At 54.7% G+C, this 26020-nt stretch overlaps 1 protein-coding gene across 5 annotated transcripts in view; it reads left to right on the plus strand.

Moving 5' to 3' along the window:
- Ece1 (endothelin converting enzyme 1) overlaps positions 1 to 26020 on the plus strand; it is a 96003-nt gene that overhangs the window by 64773 nt on the left and 5210 nt on the right. For all 5 annotated transcript variants that reach the window (XM_046418846.2, XM_046418847.2, XM_058571075.1 and 2 more), the window contains exons 5-16: positions 2579 to 2700; positions 3738 to 3884; positions 4898 to 4963; positions 5841 to 6032; positions 12031 to 12173; positions 13595 to 13709; positions 17265 to 17375; positions 19266 to 19364; positions 20073 to 20150; positions 21699 to 21802; positions 24946 to 25056; positions 25659 to 25726. In XM_046418846.2, the coding sequence (XP_046274802.1) occupies positions 2579 to 2700; positions 3738 to 3884; positions 4898 to 4963; positions 5841 to 6032; positions 12031 to 12173; positions 13595 to 13709; positions 17265 to 17375; positions 19266 to 19364; positions 20073 to 20150; positions 21699 to 21802; positions 24946 to 25056; positions 25659 to 25726 (1356 nt within the window). The remainder of the gene's footprint in view (positions 1 to 2578; positions 2701 to 3737; positions 3885 to 4897; positions 4964 to 5840; positions 6033 to 12030; positions 12174 to 13594; positions 13710 to 17264; positions 17376 to 19265; positions 19365 to 20072; positions 20151 to 21698; positions 21803 to 24945; positions 25057 to 25658; positions 25727 to 26020) is intronic.

Raw genomic sequence — 26020 nt, forward strand, 5'->3', positions numbered from 1 at the left:
GCAGCCCCACTCCCGCTCCACGTCAGCCTCCTCCTGCCCAAGCAGGGCTTCCTCTGGCCGCCTTCCCAGGCCTCTCCCACCATCCTCTCATGGCTTCCGGCACCTTCTCCTCATACTCCCCTGTGTGGAATCAAACACTCTTGTGACTTTAGTTGCCATCTGTTCACCACTGGGCTGCCAGCTTCCGCGGACGGGTCCGTGCATCTCCACACCCAGCCCGGCAGCCACCAAACGCCAAAAACACACAGCTGTGGGAAAGCCAGTGAGCAGGACCCCAGGCTGCTGGAGGAACTTTGAGCTTGGTTGGGGAGCCTCTCAACAAAGGAGAGAGGGAGGACATGCTCGAAGGTGGTGTCCTTGACCTCCAGGTGCTAGGGAAGGAAGGGCCAGGCAGCCTCAAGCTGGAACTCAGAATGTGCTGTGATTAGCACAGCCAGGCTGTTCCTGGTGAGCCTTCCTGGGCCTCTTATCTGGGTGGCCTTGGGCTCTGGAGGAGGGAGACGCCAGGCCCTCTAGCTGTGCTCAGAGCAGCTCCCCTAACAGTGGCCCTGGCATTCAGGGTCATGACTGGAGCCAGATGTGGATGGTGAGGTGCAGCTTCTGGGCCTGGCAAATGATGACAGTTCTCCTGCTTGTCCTTCCAAGAGCCTAGCTGCTGGAAAGGGAAAAGCATTGCCACAGAGCTGAGGCCCCTGGAGTGAGGGACTCCCCTCTGCCGCCCCATGCTCTGCTTCCTGAGTCGGAGGTATGGCAGCAACCCTAGCTTGGCCCCCTTTCCCTCCCTTGTCCCCAGGAAGCCTCACACAGGTGTCTCCAGAGCCCAGCAGCAGCCCTTGGTCTCCAGGGCAGGGTTTGCCCCTCCCTGTTCAAGCCCCCAACCTCTGTCTCTCGCTCAGGGCCTTCTCCTGGCTCTGACCTGCCTTCATCCAGCCCCCCGCGTGCCCATCCCCTTTCCGGGGCTACCTCCCAGACCTCAGCTAGACTGGGCTTGATGCCCTCTGACCAGTGATAACCAAGGTGCTATTTATGCCAGAATGGAGGGACGGGGAGCCTTCTGGGGTGAGGACTGGAGAAGCTGATTAAAGACTGGCCAGGAAGTGACTCGTGCCCTTGGCACCCGGCGAATGCCACACACTTTCCTTTTCTTCCAGCAGCAGGCCCTTCCTGCTTCCTTCCTTGGCCCCACGCTGTCCACTCCCTCCACCCAGTGTCCTTTGCCCTGTTTCTACCTGGAGACCGCCTTTGTTTCTCTTTGAGACCCAGCTCCAATAGAACCTCCTCTGGAGGCCCCCCACCCACAGGCAGAGGCGGGTGCTTCTCTGTGTTCCAGAGTCTCTGCAGTGTTAAAGCACTTTTGTGTGCTGTGTTCCTTCCTTGGCACATCTATGTCCCCGCTAGACCGTAAGCTCTTTGGGGATAGAGAGCAGGTCTTAATTTTGTGCCCAGAGTGCTGAGAATGTTCTGGAAGGAGCATCATAGGAGAGGCTCTGGGTAAAAAAAATAGACTGAGAAAGGATGGAAGCAAGTGGGGTTTTAGCAGGGTCCCATGCCGAAGCCTCCTGGGGTTGAGGACATTGTTGTCTGGTCCCAGAGTACCCGCAGTACCTGGCACAGAGCAACCCTTTGCTCTGCGTCCCATGGATGGATGGGACGATAGAGGGGTGGGTCGATAGAGGCCCACGAGAAAGGTACCTGTGGAAGAGGTGGGTTTGGAGAGATCTTGGGAGAAAGCAAAGGAAGAGGTTTAAGGTCAGAGAGCAACTAATCTGAGACAAGGACAAGTGGCCAGCCCAGGGTGGGAGCAAGCTGGACAGATGGACGCAGGGGCCAGGAATCTGGCGTGGAATGGAGTGGAGCTCTGAGACAGACACGCAGGCCCAGAAGCCCCAGCACATAGTAGGTCCTGGGGACCTGAGTAGTCAAACTCACCAGGTACAGATGGGGACCTTCTGTGCTCTGCTGATACAGGAGGGTGGCCTTCAGCAGGCGGCTCTGGACCAGGGGCTAAGAAGAGGGAGGATGGGAAGGGAGTCTCTGGGTGGGTGGGTGGGTGGGCGTCTGAGAACCAAAGAGGATGAGGTGCTGCTGGCCTGGGCTGGGGAGGGACCGGGAAAACAGCCCTTGGAGTCGTCTGCAGGTCTGTTGACTGCGCCTGGCCCCCCGAGGAGGAAGCGGAAAGTCAATTCACAGTGAATGTGGCCTTTCAGGCTTCACTCAACCCCAGTGTTTCTCACAAGGAAGGTCAGCTGGGATCTGAAAGCCGAGACATGGCTCTGTCCCAGCACCAGGCAGGGGAGTTCCTGCCACGTGTTGGCTGGCAGGGATGCCGACTGTCCTGCTGGGTGGGCCCCGGGCTGCCATGCCAGGGACAGGTCTTCAGGCCTGATCAGCAGATGGGCAGAGACAGGGCATGCCCTCCTGATCTGCACCCAGCTAGGATGGGGGCACTCATACCCGCTGGGGCTGGCTGCTCCCTGACGGCTTCACAGTGGGGAGCACCAAGGCTCCAAAAGAAACTTGCCTGGGGATCCCCAGCAGGTAAATGGGGGCTTATTCATGCTATCTCTTATCCTTCTAGAAAATTCCACAGCCAGCTCCAGTGAGGCAGAGAGGAAGGCCCAAGTATACTACCGCGCATGTATGAATGAAACCAGGATCGAGGAGCTCAGGGCCAAGCCCCTGATGGAGCTGATTGAGAAGGTGAGTCCCTGGGACACACTCTCGCCTCCTCCTGCCGCGCCTCCTGCCAGCCCCTCTGGCTGCAGCTCTCAGGCCGACTGGTGCTCAGCCACCCCACACCTCCAGCCTCCGCACCCAGCTGGAACACGCAGCCTGTCTGTCTGACACTGCGTGTGCATGCACGTCTGTGCGTGGGGGGACTGTCTGTTGTAATGTGTGGGGTTGTGTGTCAGCATCTGTTGAGGACATCTAAGTGTCTCAGTGCATCTGCGTGGGCCTTGGGGACGATATTCACTGGGAATCTCTTCCTCTGGATTGCCACTTCCTTTTCCTCAGGAGGTGGGTGTGAGTGTGCGGAGAGGTGTGTGTTGTTCCAGAGAAACCAACAGGGAGTCTGAGGCCAGCAACAGAGCCAGACCTGCTGGCTGGAGGCCTCGCCTTGCTCCTGAGCCCAGGAGGAATCTTCCCTCCGGGCTAGGCTGCCTGGCACAGATGGAGATGGCTGCGGCTTTTCTGACCACCCCCCTGCTTGCTCAGGGGCTTGCCATCCTATCTCAATTCGGGGAAGGTATTGCTGCAGGCATGGGGACTCTCCCAGTCCCTCCTCTCTGGCACAGGCCCCATGTGTCAGCGTGTGCCAATCCTGGAGGACCAAAGAGATTTTTTTTTTAAGTCCCAGCTTGGAGAGAGACCAAGGTAGACCACAGCTTATCAGCCTTTTTCAAAATACGGAGCCTTTTTTCCCATAGTCACAATTGGATTTATGTCTTAATAGTAATCACGTTCGTGTGGTTGATTGTCCAACAAATGAACAGCACAGGGGGCAAAGTCTCTGGGATTCACAGCTCAGTTGTCAAGGATGAGTCTTTGCTCCCTCCGTGGGTCTCCAGGTCACAGGTCAGACTCCCCCAAGGACGACCATCCCTTTCATTTGTCCTGGACGCCCCCAGAGGTCAGATGACTGCTCCAGGGTCACAGGGCAAGTCAGCTGCAGAACCAGAATTTGCATACAGGGTCCTTACCACCTTCCCCTCCCTATCTGCTCTGCCTTCTCCCAGCTTGGAGGCTGGAATATCACAAGTCCCTGGGCCAAGGACAACTTCCAGGACACCCTGCAGGTGGTCACTGCCCACTACCGAACCTCACCCTTCTTCTCCGTCTACGTCAGTGCAGACTCTAAGAACTCCAACAGTAACGTGATCCAGGTGAGCAGGCCTGGGCCGGGGAAGGAAAGGGTGTGGCCTTCTGGGATGGAGGGAGACCTGCCCTGGGCCGCGGCAGGCTTCTGGTTTCTAAGCCAGGGTTATTTCTGGCAGCCCCAAGCAGTGAGATTTTTACAGGCAAGAGACTATGAGAGGGCAGACTAGCCATCTTGGTGGGCAGCCCATCGTGGGCCACAGAAGTGACGAGTGATATCAACTCCTGCGCACAGCTGTAGCCACCTCTTTGTCCCCTCCCTTAGCCTCTGGCTCTGTGGTGCTGCTTGGAATGCTTTTGGTCCATCTCTCCCACCAGAGCCTGCCCAAGGCTGAGGATCAGCACACCCAGGAGAGCCCCCAGATTAGGGGTCATAAAGGCTTAGTTCTCAGCCCAACTGTGCCACTCACTCACTGTGTGACCTTAGGAAGCGGCTCAACCTCACTGAGCTACACTTTCCTTTTCACCCTAATGAACTATAATAGCAGCTACCCAAGGTGCATCAAGGTGTGGCCAGAAGGTTCCAATGGTAGCCATCAGGAATTGACCCTCCTCTGCCTGCCCCACTCTCAGGAAACCCTGTACTGACACTGTCCTCTTGAATCCTCATTCCGGCTCCGAAGGTTAGGTGTTATCTCCCTAACCTTCTGGGCAAGGAACCTGGGGATCAGAAAGGTTAAGTAACTTGGGTTAAGTCACCTGTGTTGGCTCCTCGCCACTTGGGAAGGGTTTAGAGAAGTAGAGAGCATTGCTGAGGCCAAGGGGTGTTTGAAGAGGAAGGAGGCTCTGTCCAGCCCTCAGAAGGGCCCAGGTCCCTGCAGCTGACCCCACAGGTGGGCAGGAACATGTCTGTCCTATCACTGAGTGATCCCATCTGTGACTTCGGCTACCAGCTTGTGCTCCTGCTGGGACCTGAGCTGGTCCTCAGTGCCTGGTGTGAGAAGTCCTGGGGCAGGCAGAGGCCGCAGGAGACACACAAGCCTGCAGCAGGGCCTTCCTCTCACTCTGCCTCCCTCTTTAGGTGGACCAGTCTGGCCTGGGCCTGCCCTCCAGAGATTACTACCTGAACAAGACTGAAAACGAGAAGGTGAGTGGGCCTTTGCGGTGGTTCTCCCACCGTGTCCCTCACAGCATACCTGGGCAGGTCTTAGAAGCTGGGGGAACACAGGGGTATCACTTTCCTGATGGGCAGCAGGCAGCCCAGTCGGGGGAGGGATGCCCCCAGGCTCGCTAGTTCATATGCAGGCACTGTGGGCACAAAGGGCAGGGGTTAGGCGTCATTTGTCCCCATTGTAGAGAGGCGGCAGTAGCATCCCCCACCATTTGAGGATCTCAGACCTTTTATATACCTCACCTCTAACCCTCCCAGTCACCCCAAAGTCACTCAGCTTCTCTGAACATCATTTGTTTTATCTGTCAAATGGGTATTCGTTTTGTCTCTGAGAAATAAGTCTCAGAGACAGAAGTGACCTGTTCAAGGTCACACAGCCAGTAAGTGGGGAGATCCAGAGCCACAACCAGATCACCTCCAACTGCTCACAGCTCTCCCTTCCCCTGCCCGGCCCACCTGAGGCTCACTCACCTGTCCGTGGGGCTCGAGGTCGAGTAGGAGAGGGAGACATTACTTAACTGACCACCCAACTCGATGCCGACTGTATATATTGTGATCAGGGCAGAGGGAGCCGAGAAAGGACTTGATTCAGCTCTAGGGACGTGGTGGCAGAGGGTGGTTCAGAAAAGGTGCATTTCCAGAACAGGAGGATGGCGGAGGACCTGTGTGTGTGCAGAGGCCGTGGGCTTTAGCAGGAGCGCCACGGACACCAGTGAATACACACAGCGCCAGAATCCTCCCCAGAGCTGTTTTCCAGCATGTTTCCCGGGCCCCGTGCACAGGGCCGGCCTCACCTGGCCCACTGAGTGGCAGGTGGCAGCCACTGACAGTTTGGGGGTGCTGGGTCCCACAGGTGCTGAGCGGATACCTGAACTACATGGTCCAGCTGGGGAAGCTGCTGGGCGGGGGGGATGAGGACGCCATCCGGCCCCAGATGCAGCAGATCCTGGACTTTGAGACGGCGCTGGCCAATATCACCATCCCCCAGGAGAAGCGTCGGGACGAGGAGCTCATTTACCACAAAGTGACGGCCGCCGAGCTGCAGGTACCCTGTGCGCCAGCTACTGCAGGGGCAGGGCCACTGGAGTCGGACGGGGTTCTTGGGGGGAGGGGTCATACCCACTTCATCATGACCTTAAAGCCACCCTTGGAAGGAGGTGTTTATGCCCAGGTTACAGATATACTGGGGCTCAGACAAGTAAGATTACCTGCTGGTGGCCACAGAGTGCATAGTGACTCCAGAGCTAGGCTCCTGCCCTCGCCGGGCTGCTTCGTGTGACAGCGTTTCCCTAGCAGCTCCATGGTCGTGACAGTAAGGCTCACGCGGACAGGGGCATTCCCAGTCATCCAGCACCGAGCACTGAGTAAAGGTGGGGTGTGGATTCCGACGCTGCTTCTCCCTTTGCTGAACGGGAGATGAAGAGACATGGTCAGGGCCCCGAGGCTCCTGAGGGCAGGGGTGCTGGCCCTGGGACTCAGGCTTGGCTCAGCTCTTGACCATGTCCCTAGGCAATATCCAGAGGCGTAACTGGGAGTCAGACCTGCCCTTTCTGTGAAACGGGTGTGACTCACCGGAGACCTGCTGTCCCCTCCGTAGGCCAGCCTTGCCGAGGCTGCCCCCTGGTGGCTGCTCAGGCCTCCAGGGCCTGGGGTGGACTTCCTACTGCTCCCTTCTTTCTGGCCCGTGTGCAGTTGCTGACCTGCTTGTCCTGGGCCCTGGTGGTCTCCGAGGAATGAGCAGAGTGGTCCCACGGGTCTCCCTGTTCCTTGCCCTCAGGCAGGAGCGCCTGGTGGCCCTTGCTGTTCTGCTGGGGCGGACCCTGCGCCTGCGGTGGGTTCCACTGCCCATCTTCCCCCTGCTTCTCTCCCATCCTTTCCTTCTTCCTTCGAGAAGGAAGTTTCTGCCCTTTTTTCCTTCTCAATCTGACAGATGTATCAGGAGCCACCTTGGGCCCTGCTTTCCTGTGCTTCTGGTCTAGTGGGGACACTGAGAAACAATCCCAGTCTCCCTGCCTAGTGCTGTGGGCGAGAGAAGCAGGGCGCTGAGGCCCGGCGGGGAGGGGCTGGGGAAGCTGAGGGTACACCTGCCCCGCGGGGACCTTGGCCTGTGCAGGGCCTCGTGGGCTTCATTCCGGAAGTCGTGGTTTCCATTGGGTTTCCTGGGTGAAGTGTGTGGCCCTCTGGCCCCAGGCACAGGACTACAGCCAGCCCTGCTCCACCCTGGCCTAGTGGGCAGCAGTTTGGGAGTGTTGAGTCGCAGGGCTGACCGGATACCTGCACTACATGGTCCAGCTGGGAGGCTGCTGGGCCCCGGGGGTGAGGGCGCCACCTGGCCCCCGATGCAGCAGATCCTGGACTTTGAGACACACTTTATCCTGAGGGCTGTGGGGGGTGGGGTCTCCCAGGCACAGGTGCAGCCCATGCAAAGACCTGGGCTGAGGCAAGAGAGCCCAGCCTCCTGGTGCCACAGCTGCCCCTCGGGTCCCCGGGGAGGTTGGTGGCAGGGTGAGTGGTTCGAGCGGGTTGTTATGGAGATCGGCAGCCTGTGTCGGGCACCATCTGGCACTGTTTTTCCGCTCTGAGGCCGGGAGGTGGAGGGAGATGCAGTTCGCCCCCCAGCTGCAGGGGGCCCGGCCTGAGCGCTCGCCTCACGGCTCTGACGTGGTGCTCAGAGAATGGACATCAATCTGGCGTGGCCAGCGGGTTCTGCCGCGGGCAGCCTCTCCCCATTGCTTCCGCTCTCTTGTTTCATGGAAGAAAGGAAAGGTCATAACTTCAGCAGGGGCTGAAGACCACACAGTGCCTGCCGGGGTCCTGGAGTCAGAGGGTCACACCTTGAGCCGTGTGGCCTTGGCAGGTGAGGAGCCCACCCTGAGCCTTGGTTTCCTTCCAGGTAAAAAGGCCTTTGCTCATCTGCTCACACCTGTTCTGTGCGGGAACAGAGACAAATGAGACACGGCCCCTGCCTTCGCCAGGGACAGTGGCTCTTAACTCTTAAGTCATGGAGTCTTTTGAGAATAGCTCAAAAACTACGGACTGTCACCCAGGAGAAATGGGCATCTGTGCATGAAAAAAACACACAGGCTAACATTTAGAGAAGTCCTGGACGCCCCCGAAACCTGCCTGGCCTGTCCGCGGGTTATGAGGACATAACATGACGCAAAAGATGAGATTTTGTTTTATAAACTGGCATGCGCGGTGGAAAAGTAACATCCCAGAAGTCATTATCAGTAGAGCTGTGCTTTTGTGATCGGTGATATTTCTCAGGTCCCCATCACTAAATTAACTTGAATCATTCCACCCTGGGACAGAGAGTGTGTTCTTCTCTGGTAGCTGGAGATTTGGTTTCTTCTCCTACTCAGAATGAATCGAGGAGAGAGACTCCAGGCTTACGTGTGGTTCAAGGCTAGACCTGCTGGAACAGAATGGTGTTCCAGGCTAGCCCCAAGTGGAGTGTGGATTCAGAGCCTGAGTCAGACCACTTTCTGCTGCTCTGGGGGTGGAAGGGGGGCCTTCTCGTTCCTTTCTAGGACCTCCCATCCCGCAGGCTGTTTGGGCCTCAGCCCCATCCTCTGCCATTTCTCCTGTAAAAATGAAGCCCGAAAGCACCCTCATCTTTCCCACTCCTCAGGGAGTTGATTGGTGCCCAGAGGTCCTCCTAGGCTGTGGGTGTGGGAAACAGCTCTCAGGCCTGCCTCAGAGGGATTTGAGTCAGGGCAGAGTGTCCTAGTCCATTAAAACTGCTGCATTAGCCAGGCGCACCTATAATCCCAGTGGCTCAGGAGGCTAAGGCAGGAGGATAGTGAGTTCAAAGCCAGCCTCAGCAAAAAGCAAGGTGCTAAGCTACTCAGTGACACCCTGTCTCTAAATAAAAATGTGGCTCAGTGGTCGAGCACCCTGAGTTTAATTCCCCAGCACCAACCAACCAAACAAACAAAACTGCCACATCCATAGAGATGGATCTCGGCACCTGCGTCTCAGTTAGGAGTTCAATAAAGCAAGACACTGAAATGTGGATGTCCTGCTGTCAGCACAAGCCTCTTTATCTCCGAGTTGTGAGAATTGCCGTGTCAGGACTCTGCTCTCCCAGAACTAGCGGGTTTGTGATGAGTAGTAGGGTTTTCCCCACCTGATGCCTCACCCTGCACCAGGGATCCGCCACCTCAGTTCATGAAGCTCTCGTGAGCCCTGTAACTGGTGACATTCAGTAAACTAACCCACTTTCCCAGGGTCTTTGCCGCCAGGCCATGCAGTCAGGTGACCCTGATTGTGGGACTCAGTTTGAAGGTCTCATCACACACCTCTGAATTCTGTGGCCACAGAATTGTAGAGATTGGCCTGAGGGTCTCCTGCCAGGGAGAGAAGGGAGTCCAGGCCACAGGGGAGGCCAGGCTGAGAGGCCTACGGCAGTCAGCTCTGAGCTGGTTCCTGCTGGGGACTCTGATCTAGGCCTCCTCACGCCCAACTCAAATCACCCAGCTCATGTCGCAGCTGGGCGACAGGGCTGTGCTGGCGCTTGCTGGCTCTGGGCCCACTGTGCGCTTCTCTTCCCAGCCCTGTGGGGGTTCGCCATCCGTGTTGGTGGGAACATTCACCCAGGGATGACGCCAATCAGCCCCCTACTGAGAACTGGTCGATGACTTGTACTCCTTTGGGAGCTGCCCCCTCCCCATCCCCAGCCTTATTTGTCCTTTGAGATCTTTGTTCCCCAGTAGATAAGATGTCCACTTAAACCCAGGAGCAGGGGCTGGGGTTGTGGCTCAGTGGTAGAGCACTTGCCTTGCACGTGTGAGGCACTGGGTTCAAGTCTCAGCACCAAATATAAATAGATGAAGGTATTATGTCCATCTACAACCAAAAAAAAATAAATAAATAAAAATAAAAATAAATAAATCTTGTCATGTGTGTAAGAAATAATAAAAAATAAAAATAATAAATAAATAAATAAATAAACCCAGGAACAATGGCCTTGGGGTGGAGCCCAGTGGTAAAGCCTGTGCTTACCTGCTCAAGGCCCTGAGTTCAATCCCCAGCACCCCGTCAAATACGCCCAGAGACGAGTGCCCTGAGTTTCATTTAACCCCCACAGTAAACCATATAACCTCAGGAAAGTCACCTTCCCTGATCAGCAAACTCAGCCTCTGTGAAGTAGGGGGTCTTGTGATTGCCTGTCCCAGCAGGCGAGGTGGCTCTTAGGTGGCCTTATGGTACGGTTTTCCTGTTTGAAGGGAATGCATTTCCCACTTCCCGTATTTGTCTTACATTTCACCCTTTCAAGAGAATAGAGAATGGGGTTTGAAATCTGCCAGGCCCAGGGCCACTTTTGGAAGGTCTTAAGCGATGATCGTAATTTCTGGGATTGCTAGCTAAGTCAGGTGCCCATCCAAGTGACTGACATGTAGAGGCGTCTTTGCTAAAAGACGAGATAGGCAGCCCAAAGCCTCGTGTTCTGTAAAACTGCACACTAAAAATAACTGAGCGTGTGGGGAATACAGGGCCAGAGCAGACACATTGTGCAGCTCTGCTTGAGGAGGTGACACCAAGGGACACACGCCAGCATTGAAGCCCGAATGCGATGTGTTCGCACTTAAACTGGGCCACTCGGGCCCGTGTCAGACTCACAGAGACAGGTGGGGGTAAGTGGAGGCTGGCCTTGAATTTGAGATCCTCCTGCCTCAGCCTCCTGGGTTCCTGGGATTACAAATGTGCAGCATATTTTACCACAATTTATTTTTAAAATGTTGTAGGACTTTATAATAAAAATCTGCAACCTCAAGAGGGGTAGCTCGCATGGCTGGACGCTGCTGCTGCAGGAGATGCTGGCCGTGATGTGGAGGTGTTGGAGGAGACACCTCTGAGCAGGGCACCTTGGGGTGCCAAAGGGAAAGTGAGATCTGTTGGGAGCTGACAGTTATGAAAAGCCACGTGTCTCTCTTTGGAAAGCCCTGGGTACAGGTTCTCATTTTAGGTCCTTAAAACAGAGCTGCTGGGGCTGAGGTTGTGGTTCAGTGGTGGAGCGCTCTCCTAACGCTGGTGAGGCACTGGGTTCAATCCTCAGCACCACATAAAGATAAATAAATAAAAAAAAAAAACAGAGCCGCCGCTGAGCATGATGGTGCATGCCTATAATCCCAGAGGCTTAGGAAGCTGAGGCAGGAGGATTAAGAGTTCAAGGCCAGCCTCAGCAACTTAGTGAGGCCCCAAGCAACTTAGCTGCCTCAAAATAGAAAGGGCTGGGGGTGTGGCTCAGTGGTAAAGTGGCCCTGAGTTCAGACCCCAATAACTCCCCAAAACAAACAAGTACAAAGAGCCGCGGGCCTGGTGTGTGCAGGGCTGAGCTGCGGGCTTCTCCCTTCTTGCTGCGGTCATCACCGACTTTGCTGTCCCAGCTCCCCCCTCGGCAGCCTCACCTGTGGACCACAGTTTACCCCGCAACGCTGGCCTTCCTGAATGTTGGATCCTCTGCAGCAGACTGCTGCTGCCGACACCCTTGTTGAGTGGGATAGCACTGGCTTCTGTGCGTGACCCTCCCAGTTACCAGATACACGGGACTCATTGTCATGATGATCCCTGTTTTTCATATGAGGTGCTGAGGCACAGATGGGCACGTTAACTTATTAAAGGTTGCACAGCTTATAAGCAAGGGAGCTAGACCCGGAGCCCAGTCCAGACTCCTGATTCTTACCTGTTAGGGGTCTGAGGCTCCATGTCTTCCTCTGTAAATGGGGATAATTGTTGCCACTGCTTGGTCAGTTGGGCAGTGGCACATGCCGCATGGGAAGGGCATGGTGACGGTGGTGGCTGCTGTGCCTGCTGCTGCTGCAGCCTCTCATCCCACCCTGGTTCCGCTTCAGATGAGGTTTGCCTCTGGCTCCTGCGGACACTGTCCACAGCAGCACTCACCAGCCAGCCAGCCTCTGCCTGGAGCTCCATCAGCACCGTGGTCACAGGGCAGAGGCACAATGACGCCTTCCGAGGGACACCCGAAGACGGAGCTGAGGAGAAGCCACCCTCCAGCCTCACGCTGTCCCCTTCCCTTGCAGACCTTGGCACCGGCCATCAACTGGCTGCCCTTCCTCAACGCCATCTTCCACCCCGTGGAGATCAACGCGTCCGAGCCCATCGTGGTCTATGACAAGGACTACCTGGAGCAGGTCTCCGCCCTCATCAACACCACGGACAGATGGTGAGGCCGGCAGCCCTGCTGGGCAGGAGGCGGCAGGGCAGCTGGACGCAGGGCACTGCACCCTGGTGGGCTTCCCCGAGAGGCAGCAGAGGGTGGTAGTCCCCTGGGCAGCTTCAAATCCTGCTGCCCTCAGCCAGCTGTGTAGCTGTGGGCATGTCCCTTGTCCTTTGTTGGGGTCATACCACCCATAAGATGGGGATGCAGATAGCACCTACCAAGCAGGGGATTCGTGAGAGTCACACGAAATGATTCATGTTTTAACACCATGCCTGGCATGGAACGGGACTCTGCCAATACCACCCATAATTTTTGGTTAATACTTACGGGGTTTTTATTTTATTTTATTTTTTTATTTCAAAGGCTTATAGAAATGTTGAAAAATACAGAAAAATAGGAAAAATGTAAAATTATTCAAAATACTACTCTTGGTCATTTTGGGGGGGTATTTGTGTGTGTGCATATCAGGGAGAGAAGGTGTGAGGGAAGGGAGGTTTACAAACCATAGCTCTTCTTTCTCCTTAATGTGACTAGATGGATAATCTACTTTTCCCTTGACTTTTCATTTTTATTTTAGTAGTAGTAGTACTGAGGATTGAACCCAGGGACACTTAACCACCAAGCCATATCCCCAAACTTTTTGTATTTTATTTAGAGACAGGGTCTCACTGAGTTGCTTAGGGCCTTGCTGTTGCTGAGGCTGGCTTTGAACTCACTGTCCTCCTGCCTTAGCCTCCCGAGCCACTGGGATTACAGGCATGCGCCACCGCACCAAGCCTTGCCTTGACTTTCATTATGAGTATTTTTCCCATGCCATCCCAAACCCTCTGTGAGGATCATTTTTATAGTTGCGTAGTATTCCATCAACTGTACATGCAATATTTGCCACACCCTCCCCCGTGGTCAGACTTTTAGGGTGATTCCGGTTGAGGCTAAATGTTCAATATAGTGAACATCTTTGTACTAAGGTAACATCTTTGCAAACATGACTCAGCCATAGATAGGTTCCCTGTGCCCTGTGGGTGGGACATGGGAACTGTCATTCATGAAACCTGGCTGGCCAGAGCTTCCTTTCCTGCCCCTGCTGCTCTAAGGCCTCTACTTCCTGAATGGCCTTCAGCAGGGAATGGCAGCCTCCTCCCCACTGTAGCATACACCACCAGGGCGAGTCTCTAGGCAGCGGCTTCACAGCTTCAGACACAAAGCAGCTAAGCAGCAGCATGTAATGAGCACTGCTGGTATGCAAGTGATTGCACTGGACACTGCGGGGTTCTAGGCGGAGCGCCAGGCGTTCCTCGGAGAGTTACATTCCATGTGCTTGGAAGGCAGCCGCCAGCCGAGCCCCAGGTAGGCTAGGAAGGAGCCCGGGGTGAGGCTGTTCGGGAGCCCCGGGCATTTCTGAGCCAGCGGTCCTCTCGCCCCAGCCTGCTGAACAACTACATGATCTGGAACCTGGTGCGGAAAACGAGCTCCTTCCTCGACCAGCGCTTTCAGGACGCCGACGAGAAGTTCATGGAAGTCATGTACGGGACCAAGAAGGTGAGCTGTGACAGTGATTCCCGGGTTCATGCTGAGCACCTACTGTGTGCTCTGCCCTGGGCTAGAGGCTGGGAAGACCACTGTACCCTCAGGGCTGTGGCACTTACGAGGGTTGAGTCTAGGAGGAGAATGAAGAGGCCACTGAAGGGTCCATCTGGGGTCATGGGAACTCTGATGGGGACTTAGGTGGGCAGAGGCTTCCTGAAGGAGTTGGTTATGCCAAGCACAAAGAGGAGTCTTAGCAACTCAGCTAGTTTGCAGAGAAGGTAGTTTCTGTTCTGTCCCTCTAGCTGCTTCCCCGTGGAGATGTCAGCGCTCTCCTATGTAACTGTGACTCTATAGGTGGGGACTTCTTCCCCAGAAGCATCAAACACTTAGAACAGCACCTGCTCACGAGGGTTCCCTGATTCTTATCCTCCCTGTTTGTGGTCAGGGGAACCCCAGTCCAGATCCAGGCCTCGGGTTCTCTCAGGGAACAGGAGTCCCAGGCACCAGACTAGTAGGCTCCACCCATCTTAAGCGCCCCCAAACCTCTGCGGGTCCTTCTGTAGGAGGCCCCAGGCCTCCCTCCCTCCCACCGGGGAATCTTGCCTTCCGTAGGAATTCTGATCCCAAGACTGAGGCAGTCACCTCTCATTTATGCATCCAACAAACAGTTACTCGTGAACTTGTCACCGTGGGCCAGGCCCCGAGCCCAGTGTGGGAATACCAAGATGGGTGGGGTGCCTCTGTGCCTAGGAGCCCTGCCTGCCTGGGAGGTGCCAGGGCTGACCTGCCCTCATGTACCAAAGGCCCAGAGAATGGCTGGGAGTGCCCCGGCTGCAGAGCAGGGGAGGCTGGGCAGAGATTTGAATGGGAGGTTCTGCTTCTTACCACACAGCCTTGGGCGGGTCTCTTAAATGGGGCAGGGACTCGGTCTTCCCGTCTGTGAAAAGGGTGACTGACCCCTGGGCTCCTTTTCCTCGGGCTGTAAAGCTGGTTCCAAAGGCGGAAGCTTCTGCTGGCCGCCTGTCCTCGTGCTACCTGCCTACAATCCGCAGTTCTTGGTGGGGAGGAGGGACCCCTCTCCGCTCCCTGCTGGTGCTCCTTGGGTTACAGTGAAGAGGCTACAAGTCGCACAGCCTCCTCAGGGGCCTATTGGCCCCTCCTTTTCTGCCCGGAGGTGGCCCCCACGTCACATGAACGCTGCCTGACCCTCTCTTCTTTCAAAGAGTTTTCTCCTCATTCCAAAACCTTTGTCGTAGGCAGTCAGAGTGGCCTTTTTGCAGGAAGTCACTGGAGCCAGACTTTCTGGGCTCAAGCCCACCGCAGCCACTTACTCCCTGAGTGCTCCCTTTGGGCTAGTGACTTAACCTCTCTCTGCCTCGTTTCTCTCCCTTAGTCTCCCTGGGAGCATTCTAGGCGTGGGACCTGCACCCCCTGGGCACTCAGGCGCTCGGTGCTGTCACGGCTGTTGACACCGTTACTGCGCCTCTGTCTCCTGCTGGATGTTCTGGGCACTTCCACAGAGTCCTCAAGGGCAGGCCCGCGGTTGATTCAGCTCCAAATTCCTGAGACCTGGCACAGTCCCCGAGCAGGGGAGTCACTCAGGGGACAAATGGGTGTTTGCAAAGTGAATGGGCTTCTCCAGAGACGCCGGGCAGAAGATGAGTAAGAATCTGCCCGTGATCCAGCCGTCAGAGCCTCTGCCCAGCCTCAAAGTTGGAGGCTCCCTAGCTGTGTCCACTGTGTGCTCGGCCTCAGCATATCCAGGCCAAGTCTGTGTGCAGCTGTGGGCTGCCCAATGGCCGGCAGGGCGGCGGGCAGGAGGGAGAGGGGAGCAGAAAGCAGCCATTGAAACAGACACAGGTTGGGACAGCTAAGCAGAATCCGGGGGCTACACTTAGACTAGAACGGCCTTCCCTTCCTTCTTGACTAGAAGAAAAAATTTTTAATAAGTCACAATTTACATACAGTAGAGTATTCAGTATACCTGGCCACGTGGCACACTGCGGTAATTCCAGTGAGACCCTGTCTCAAAATAAAAATTTGAAACATAGACCAGTTTAGTGTGGTGCTAGGGTGGCCCTGGGTTCCATCCGTAGCACCCCATTAAGAAAAAAAGAAAGAAAGCCCTCCTAGCATGTGTGAAGCCCTGGGTTCAACCCCCAGCACTTAAGAAAACAACATGCACGCGCATATGCATAGAGTGTGGGTGAAGGATACAGTTGGTTGATTTCTGACAATGAAGTCGTGCGTGTGACCACCAGCCCGGTCAGGACAGAGAAGGTTTCCATGACCCAGTTACCCGGCATGCCCTCGGGCCCCTTCCTGCGTCTCCCCGAGGTGCTGCAGATGGGCAGCCGAGTCCTACGCTGCCTGCCTGGCCGCCTGACTCAGTGAGTCTGTGGAATTCGTCATGTTGTGGCATCTCTGAGTAGCTGGTTCCTCCGTGCTGCCAAGTGGTATGTCGCTGTAGAAAAACACCACATTTTGTTTATCCATCTGTCTGCCGATGGGCACTTGGGTTGTTCGCAGTAGGGCTGGTGTGAAGCAGGCTGCCCCGAGCTGGTTGTCACGCCTGTTCCTCAGGGTTAAGAGGACCCTGCAGCCGGACCGGTTTCCATAAGCAGGGTCATCACACCTGGTCATTCACACTGTCCATGGAGGGATGGCCGGGCAGGGGGCCAGTGGGCTGAAACCCTCCGGGTGCTCTTTATCAGCCCATGCTCTGGGGAGCTGCAGCCCAAGGACCATTTCTGGTTCATACTGAGGCATCCTGTGGGCTTGCAGTGGGTGAGACTGAGGAAGAACCAACTTAAGCCCTGCGCAGTGACACACCTGTGATCCAAGCTGCTCGGGAGGCTGAGGCAGGAGGATTGCAAATTCAAGGCCAGTCTGGGCAATGAGCGTTGTGAGACCCTGTCTCAAAATAAAATATAAGGAAAGAGCTGGGGTTGGGGTGGGCGTGCGGCTCAGTGGTGAGGCACTGCCTGGCATCCTTAGCACATTAAAAAACAGCCGACATTGAAGTTTTGTGATGTCACTGTGGCCTTCTCTCTCTAGGAGGCTGTAAATGGGGCTGGGCCCCTGGCCTTCTGGGCAGGTTCCCGTTGCTCGGGTGGACTGACAGCTTCCCCAGGTTCTGCGCCTCCAAGATTCCTTGTGTCCTCCAGGAGGCAGGACCAGGTGGAGTTGGCGGGAGCCCCGGATGGAGGGCCAGGCATGTCAGAGTTCCCAGCCCTGTGGCACCCCTACCCACTGTCACCTGCTGGACCAGTGACTGCCCTTACTGAATTTCTGCTTCCTGTCTGTGCAGTGGCCCATCCCTGCCCGCTGGGGGGGTGCTCAGTGGCAGACCTTTGTGAAGTGCCAAGCACAGAGACTGGCACTCAGGAGACAGTAGGTGGTGGCCAAGAGGGCTGTCTATGGCCCAAAGTAACTTCTGTGGTCAGAAGAGGTCTGTCTCCCTGGAGTTCTGGGGGGAAGCACAGGCCCCCGATGGCGCCACCCCCCAGGCAGGCCTTGGGAGAAGGAGGACTGGGCCCAGTGACCCTCTGCACTCGTGTTTTCCAGACCTGCCTTCCTCGCTGGAAGTTTTGCGTGAGTGACACGGAAAACAACCTGGGCTTTGCCCTGGGCCCCATGTTTGTCAAAGCGACCTTCGCCGAGGACAGCAAGAACATAGTAAGTACCTCTCCTGTGGACAGAGTGGGCATCGCATCTGCTGCCCCTGCCCCCAGCCTGACAGCCCACACTCTGCTCTGCCCTGGGCCTTTCCTGCTCCAGGCCACAGGATCCTGGGTCCTAACTCAGAGGCCGTCTTCTCAGGCTGCAGGGTGTGAGTTACTAAATGACTTCCGTTGTTGAGGGCCAGGCCAGTTTGTGTTATTTAATTTGATCTTCCCAGAGACCCCACGAGGCTACCACAGCCATCTCCACCTCCTGGGGCTGTGAAGGACCCCACCAGGTAATGTTGACCTGGAAGTGACATTTTTCTTACTCTGAGGGTGACAGAATTATTCGGGCAGGTAGAGGATCATCATGGCTAAGTGCTGGGGAGACAGCCAGCCCCCAGCTCAGATTCTGGCTCTGTCACTTGGCTGGGTGACTTGAGCAGTGTTCTCCCCTCACCTGGGACATGAAAGTGGGGCTGTCCCTTCTGCAGAGGGGTATTAAATTGTTAAGGCGAGATAGCGATAAATCACCAAGTCGATCTTAAAGCAAGAGACGGAACCTTTATTCACCAGTTGATGTCTGGATCCACCATCTGGCGGGCCAAGGGCCAGGCTGCTAGTCCACACCCTTCGACCCCTCCCAGGGTTCCAGCACACCTTTTATAGTCCAAAACCATATTAACGCATAAGTGGCTGTTGCTATGATTCAAATCCATAAGCAAACATCGTAAGATCTAAAATCATCAGCAGTAAAGAGGGTGGGCCAAAACGTCCCTAGTCAAGGACAAGCTAAAGAATGGCTACTAACATCTAGACAGTCCACCTCTGACAGGGTAGATTGTCCAAGAAAAATGGGAACCGAAGAGGGGACACTTTTACGTTGTATAAGAATTGCCATCTGTGTCACCTAACATGCTGTGTTAGCCAACCGCTCGCTGATGGGTGCAGAGGCGGGGCTTTCCCACGAGAGAAACGTTTCTTACGTGATGTGGAGTCTCAGGGCAAAATGGAGAATGTGTAGTCATTGCCCACACAGCCTGGCCATAACAAAATGAGATGCTACACGTAAAGAACACCTGGCCCAAAATAAGCTACAGTCAATGGCAGCGATTGTTTATCACTGATGGTATCGTTTGCGTAATTGGTATCTGTAGTCAAGGGGCAGCGCTGCACCTCTAATCTGCTGAGGCAGGGGCTGGGGTGGTGGCTCAGTAGAGCCCTTGCCTAGCACATGCGGGACCCTGGGTTCGATCCTCAGCACCACATAAAAATAAGTAAAATAAAAGTATTGTGTCCAACTACAACATATATATATATATATATATTTTTTTTTAATCTGCTGAGGCAGAATCTGAGTCCTGTCTGGCCCCAGCCCCACGGCTCTTGCCTTCCCCTTCCCCAGAATCTTCCATCTTCTATCTTTGGCCCCCGGGTCTGCCCGTGCATCATCACCCTCAACAGCTGCCATTTGTGCCCTGAGTGTGGCCTTTCTGAGTGCTCCTCAGATCAAGTTCTCTGGGTGTTAAAGCTCTATTCCATCAAAAAGGATCCCATCAGCCTGGGAGAGGCCATGTCTTCTGGATGGCTCCAAAAGAGCACCCCACCACGCTAAAGACTCCAAAAAGTCCTGCTGCGGACCTTTCCACTTCCCCAAGGCACGTCCAAGCTCATTCGACCACAGAGACCAGTGCACGGAAGGCCCGTCTCATCTCGCGGGATGTCCATTTAGGAACATGGTCTGAAAGCACAGCCATGGCCACCCTCTTAGCCCGCTCTGCAGAACCCGAGGCCTTGAGCCAACCTCAGTTTGACCTCGGGTCCAGTGTCATCCTGCCTGGGGCACTGGTTGCATCCAGGGGGCCAGTGGCCAGAGCTGAGGGTGCAACATCTGTCTCCTCAGGCCAGCGAGATAATCCTGGAGATCAAGAAGGCGTTTGAGGAGAGCCTGAGCACGCTGAAGTGGATGGACGAGGACACCCGGAAATCAGCCAAGGAGAAGGTGAGCCGCCCGGAGCTCGGGCCACCCAGGCTTCCTGCACCGGGCAAGAGCAGCAGAGAGAGAGAGCAGGGCTAGGAGAGGCCAGCCTGCCCCCTGGGCACGCATGGATGCTGTCCTGCCTTGTGACCAGTCTAGCAGGCTGGGGGGACGGCCTGAAGCCCAGTGTCACACATCTCTTGGCTGAAGGTGGACAGGCAGGAGAGCATGTGCAAGAGAGGTGGACCAAGCCACTGTGGTGCTCGCTCCCTCCACAGCTCCCAGTCCCCCAGCAGTAGGGGACAGAGCCTCAGAACCTCATCACTTCCCAAAGGTTCCAACACTTGAATTTTGGGGACACATTTGGACCATAGCAGCTTCCCTTGGGGAAGCAACATTTAACAGAAACCCAAAAGATAAACTAGGGGCCGGGGCTGTAGCTCAGTGGTAGAGGGCTCGCCTAGCCTGTGTGAGGCACTGGGTTCAATCCTCAGCACCACATACAAGTAAAAAAAACAGATAGTGTGTCCACCTATAACTAAAAAATAAATATTTAAAAAAAAAGATAAGTTAGGCAAGGGGGGAATGTTTCCAAAAAGAGATGTGAAAGCCCTAAGTGGGGAGGAGCCTGATCCCCCGCCCCTTGACCTGAGCCTGAGCCCAGAGCCCACAAAGCTGGGGCCAGCTGGTCAGCATCGCAGGTGCTCAGTCCTCTGTGTCCCTCCCATCCAGGCGGACGCCATCTACAACATGATAGGCTACCCCAACTTCATTATGGACCCCAAGGAACTGGACAAAGTGTTCAACGACGTGAGTGGCTTAAGCCCTGCCATCCCAAGTGCCCACTTGGGGAGGGGCCAAGGTGGGCGGGGCGCCCAGGGCTTCTGGAGGCAGGGAGGCGGTCCGGTCCTGGTATCATGACAGCCATCAGGGGATTAGCTCAGCGGGAGAGCGCTGGCCTCCTTCATGACTCCAACCCAAGCACTACAAAAAAAGGGGGGGGGGCTGGGTTGGCTAAGTGTCACAGCGCTTGCCTCACACACATGAGGCCCTGGGTTCGATCCTCAGAACCACATTAAATAAATAAAAAAATAAAGATATTGTGTCCATCTACAACTAAAAAATTTAAAAAAAAAAAGACTTGGGGAAGCAGATCCTAAAAGGTGCAGCACCACCTGACCCTGAGCCCAGAGCCCACAGGGCTGGGGTCAGCTGGCCAGCATCGCGGCCCTAAAACACCACAGCGGCGGGGGGGTAGAAAGTGAAGCCCCTCACACCCCCGCTCCTGCCACCAGAACTGCCACCTGTCTTCAGGGTCGTACCCCAACCTCCTCAGAGAAAACTTGGAACTGAAATTTTGACCTTGAGATGGGGATGGGAAATGAGGAGGCAGCCATCCCAAATGCACGGTGAAGCTCCACTGAGGCGGAGGGGGATTGCTGCCTCCCTGCTGCCAGAACCTTCGGCACATCACTCCTTTAAGTGGGTTGTGATTTTGCCCCAAATGATAGCTTCCTATCTTCTCATGAGTGAAATTTGTAAAATTCAGGCATTTTTGAAATTATAATAACCTCTCATCATGGTTCTATTTAAAACCTAAGACTATTAAAATTGCTTCTGAGAATAGGAGACTCATTCCGCAGCCATGTTTCTTGAGAATAATTTCAGACACCCCAGGGTCATCATGATGCGAGACCCAGAGTCTCCTGGAGACGGCTCAGGCAGGGCCACCAGGACAGGGGCCTGCCCCTGAGGGCCCAGTGTTTTACCACAGCCCTTGGGTACAGCCGTGAAGATCTGGAGTGGACCTGAGGGAGGGCTTTGCACCTGTCAGGAGCTGAGAGGCCGGGCCCAGGGGTGAAGGTGTGATAACGCCTGTCCCCTGACATTTCAGAGCTAGATTCCAGCGTGGTTCATTAAATCTATGCTGCCCAATTTGTTAGCTACCAGCCATGGGGGGGCTATTTAATTAATCAAAACTTAAGTTAATTAAAATTTAATTATACTAGCACATTTGAGATGCTCAGTAGCCACCTGTCACCAGAGTCTACCATATTGGCCAGTGTGGGTATAGAACACACCCATCGTCACAGTCCTGCAGGACAGTGATGGAGATACTTCTTGCCCAAGGGAACCACTGCTGGGGCATCCTGCAGCACTGTGACACTGTCAGGCGCCTGAAGGAGACAGTTGTTGCTGGGCCCAGCAGGTTAGAGGCCTCCGGAGGGGTGGAGCCTGCAGCTCCCAGCCCACACTCTGGCCCTGGGCCTGCCGACCCATCCCTTCACCTCGTGGGGTCTGAGTTTCTGAGTTTCCTCTGGGCGTGCTCCCATCCTGTGTCTCTGCTTCTTTCTTTAGTACACGGCAGTTCCAGACCTCTACTTCGAGAACGCCATGCGATTTTTCAACTTCTCATGGAGGGTCACCGCTGACCAGCTCAGGAAAGCCCCCAACAGAGACCAGTGAGTCCCCCAGGCCCAGCCAGGAAGGCCTGGGTTCCCCACCATAGGGATGCACCCCACTGAGCTTGCCTTCCTCACCCACTGTCTGGTGCCAGGTGTGACTGTCACAGAGGCCCTCTTTTCAAATTAAGAAACCAAAAGCCGCTGGGTGCGGTGGCACATGCCTGTGATCCCAGCAGCTCAAGAGGCTGAGGCAAGGGGATTGCAAGTTCAAAGCCAGCCTCAGCAACGGTGAGGCGCTAAGCAACTCAGTGAGACCCTGTTTCTAAATAAAATACAAAAGAGGACTGGGGATGTGGCCCAGTGGTCGAGTGCTCCCGAGTTCAGTCCCCAGAATCCTCTGCAAAAAAAGCCAAAGTAGAGCCCATCCTGGCCCCAGTCTGTGTGCCGCAGTGCCCAGCCTGTTGGCAGAGTGAACCTGGCAGCACATCCCAGCTTCATGGCCTCAGCATTCAGATCCTTCATTTCATTATCTTCGAAGTAGAAGGGAAGGGAACTGGTTCTTGGGTCATTGAAGCAATCCAGTGTGGGAACTGGGGAGAGCCAGGCCCTGAGAGGAGGCCCTCCGCATGGGTGAGTGTCCCATAACTCCTCACAAACAGGAGCGGTGGTTTCTCCCACTGTCCCACTGAGGGCTGGGGAAGGTTCTAGATGGGCGCTGATAAGCAAGCACATTAACACACTGCAAATCCCACTGTGCATCAGTGTCCCCTGGAGAGCAGTTTCAAAAATAGTCTCCTAGGATGAGGGTGTAGCTCGCGGTAGAGTACATGCCTAGTACTGGAGACCCTGGGTTCCCGCCCCAGCACTGCCAAAAATGTGTGTGTGGGTGTGGGGGTTGCCTCCTGACGTTTTTTGTTGTGGTGGTGTTTGGTTGTGGGGGCTTTTGCAGCGGGGGGTAGGAAGTTCCTGGGGATTGAACCCAGGAGTGCTTTATCACTGGGCTAAATTCCCAGCCCTTTTGAATTTTTTATCTTGAGACAGGGTTTGACTAAGTTGCTGAGAGCCTCACTAGGTTGCTGAAGCTGGCCTTGAACATGTGATCCTCCTGCCTCTACCTCCCAAATTGCTGGGATTACAGTTGGGCACCACTGCACCTGGCCATAGCCTAACTTCTACCCCAGATCTTAAGTCAGAATAATCTGGAGAAAGACCCTTCTTTATAAAATGGTCTCCCCAGGAAAGTTAGATGTAGTCAGCCCAGTACTAGTCCCTCCACTCCTGAAACAGGATAAATCTTACCAAGTCAGAACGAGTCCTCTTTGCCTCTGGCGCCCTCTTGTGGGCAATAGAGGTCCAAACATCTTTTTCCTCCAAGTTTTCCATTGTCAACCAGAGTCCCCCTAACAAACAAGAAGGTAGGTGGGCCTTCACCTTCAGAATATGGCACAGACACTACTGCCAACTTACCTGGCTTTTTAAATTTTAGATTAAAAGTTTTCACTTAAACTTGTCTTCCAGACACAGCAGTATTCATCTGCAACCCAAGCTACCCAGGTGGCTGAGGCAGAAGGAGCCAAAGTTCAAGGCCAGCCTAAGCAATTTAGCAAAGTAAAAAATAAGGGCAAGGGATGAAGCCCAGTGATAGAGCACCCCTGGGTTCAGTCCCCAAGGAAGGAAAGATTAATGCAGTGTGGAAAATCTGAGCCAGACGTGGTGGTGCACACCTATAATCCCAGTGGCTCAGGAGGCATGGGCAGAAGTTCAAAGCCAGCCTCAGCAAAAGTGAGGTACTAAGCAACTCAGTGAGACCCTGTCTCTAAATACAATACAATATAGAGCTGGGGCTGGGGCTCAGTGGTCATGTGCTCCTGAGTTCAATCCCCATTAACCTCCTTGCCCCGCCCCCAAAAAATACAATATGAAAAATCTGAAAACTTATTCATGAACTTTTCATACGCTCTACACTAAAATCATTGATCTGTCTTGCCCTTTGAATGGATTTTTTTACATAATCATGGCCTCATGCATTAGTCCTTTGGAAAATAGCGTTTTGCCAGGCATGGTAGCACACGCCTGCAATCTCAGCAGCTGAGGAGGCTGAGGCAGGAGGATCATGAGTTCAAAGCCAGCCTCAGCAACTTAGCAAGGCCCTAAGCAACTCAGCAAGACCCTGTCTCTAAATACTATATAAAAAAAGGGCTGGGGATGTGACTCAGTGGTTACACACCCCTGGGTTCAGTCCCCAGTACAAAAAAAAAAACAGAAAAGAAAAAAAAATCGTGGTTCCACTAAGATTTATAGATTTTTCACTCTCATATACTGCAGCCAAAAAAAAAAATTCACATTAGTTAACATCATAGTTGACCTCCTGAGAAAAGTCTTAACATACTGGGAAGCTATCAAATTCATGATGGTCAATACAAGTTTTCCAAAATTTTAATTTTTCTTTGAAACTTCATTTTTTTTTGAAACCTCAGAGTTTTATCATTGGTAATAAATGACAAAATGTGAATTATTTCCCCTGAGGTGCTAAGCTTCCTTTCTCATTTTCAAGAACATGTCTGCCTAGTTGCCCAAGTCCAAAATTCCATGGCTGGTCGGTCATCCGAAGAGGATGAGAGAGACCACTGGTCACACGGGATATTAAAGACTGGTACTTGGGAGTCGAGATTTAATGGAATTAATGATTAGGCTACTTTTTCCTGGGTGTTGTCAACAAAAATGACCCCCTGGCTTGTTTTGGTTGGAGCACCTGCTGGGGAAGGAGAGGTGGCCACTAGGACTTGCCTGGCTCCCTGCCCAAGCGGCAGCAGTGTCATCCACGGTTGCTTTTGTACCATGATGCAGATCTCAACACGTGGCAGAGGCAAAGTGTCTTAATGTTATAATGAAAATAGTTTTGACATCATAAACCAGAGGATCTTGGGGACTGTCCACAGACCACACCTTAGAACGGCTGCTAGACACATTTCAAGCCTCAAAAATAACCTCAGTTCAATATCTGATGGTCCCCCTTGCTGTCTGTGAGCGCCTCGGTGTGGCACCCTCTGAGGTGACATCACTGATTTATAGACATTCAGGTGTTTTCTAGTTTCCCCCTCAGAAACAGTGCTGCCTGATGTCCTTGTGCTGACTTGGGCCTGGGGTCAAGCCCTCCGCTCTGCCCACCGCCTGGGCTCTCAGGCACCTGTTGCTTGCAGGTGGAGCATGACCCCGCCCATGGTGAACGCTTACTACTCGCCCACCAAGAACGAGATCGTGTTTCCGGCTGGGATCCTGCAGGCGCCCTTCTACACCCGCTCCTCGCCCAAGTAGGCCATCTCTGGTGCTGGTGCCCCGACGGTTCCCCCGCCCCTCAGCCAGCCCTGTGTCTGCAGCTGACCCTGACAGCCATCTCACTGAGCCATCTGTGCCCCGGTGGCCCAGGTGGCCTAGGATTGCAGCGTCGTGGGTGCAGAGCGCAGCAGCCCCCATCCCCTGCCTTCCCTCCAGGGGTCTCTGGGGCCGAAAGCTCCTGCAACCGGGGAACGTGGCACAGTCGTGCAGTCACGGTGGCTTAGAGCAGTTGCAGCCAGGGAGGTGGCGGGGTGAGGGCGCTGTCCTAGAAGCTAGACTCCCGGGATGACCGTGTGGAGCTTGGGAAGAGGTGCTGGCCCATTCCCAGGCTTCGTTTGCTTGAAAGTTTAACTGCTAGTCTGTGGGAGGGGACAGTGATCCTCTAGAGTGTCCAGCACGGTGCATGTCACCCACAGGGCACAGCTGGCTCCCTTAGACTGCCCAGCCTCCCACTGTCTCCAGGGCTGTGTCCCACAGAGTCCCCAAGGGACTCTGCTACATCTCAGGCCCAACAAGTAAGGGCCACATGGCAGGGCAGGAGCCAGAGGCCTTGCTCTCACTTTGCATCTCCCTCCAGGGCCTTAAACTTTGGTGGCATTGGTGTCGTCGTGGGCCATGAGCTGACTCACGCTTTTGATGATCAAGGTACAGGTTCCTTGGGGTCCCTCCAGACAGAGCCCATCAGCTTCTTAGCCCCGCTGCCTCTGCTCCCTGGGACTTAGCTTTGGAGAGAAGGACCAGAGTCTGAACCCTGGCTCGGCCGCTTGCCAAATGCTCTCAACTCGGCAAGTCACGTCATTCTCCAACCCTCCGTCTCCTTATCTGCAAAATGGGTGCAACAGGTCCAGGTGGGGGTGGGGAGGATCGTGTGAAGGGTATAGTGAGCACCTTCTGCAGGATGCTGGGTGCTCGGTGCTCAGTGGGAGTCAGGAGTCAGAG

The sequence above is a fragment of the Marmota monax genome, unplaced genomic scaffold (assembly GCF_021218885.2).
Source record: "Marmota monax isolate L192 unplaced genomic scaffold, Marmota_monax_Labrador192_F-V1.1 WCK01_AAM20220418_F8-fsc00008, whole genome shotgun sequence".
Classification (NCBI taxonomy): domain Eukaryota; kingdom Metazoa; phylum Chordata; class Mammalia; order Rodentia; family Sciuridae; genus Marmota; species Marmota monax.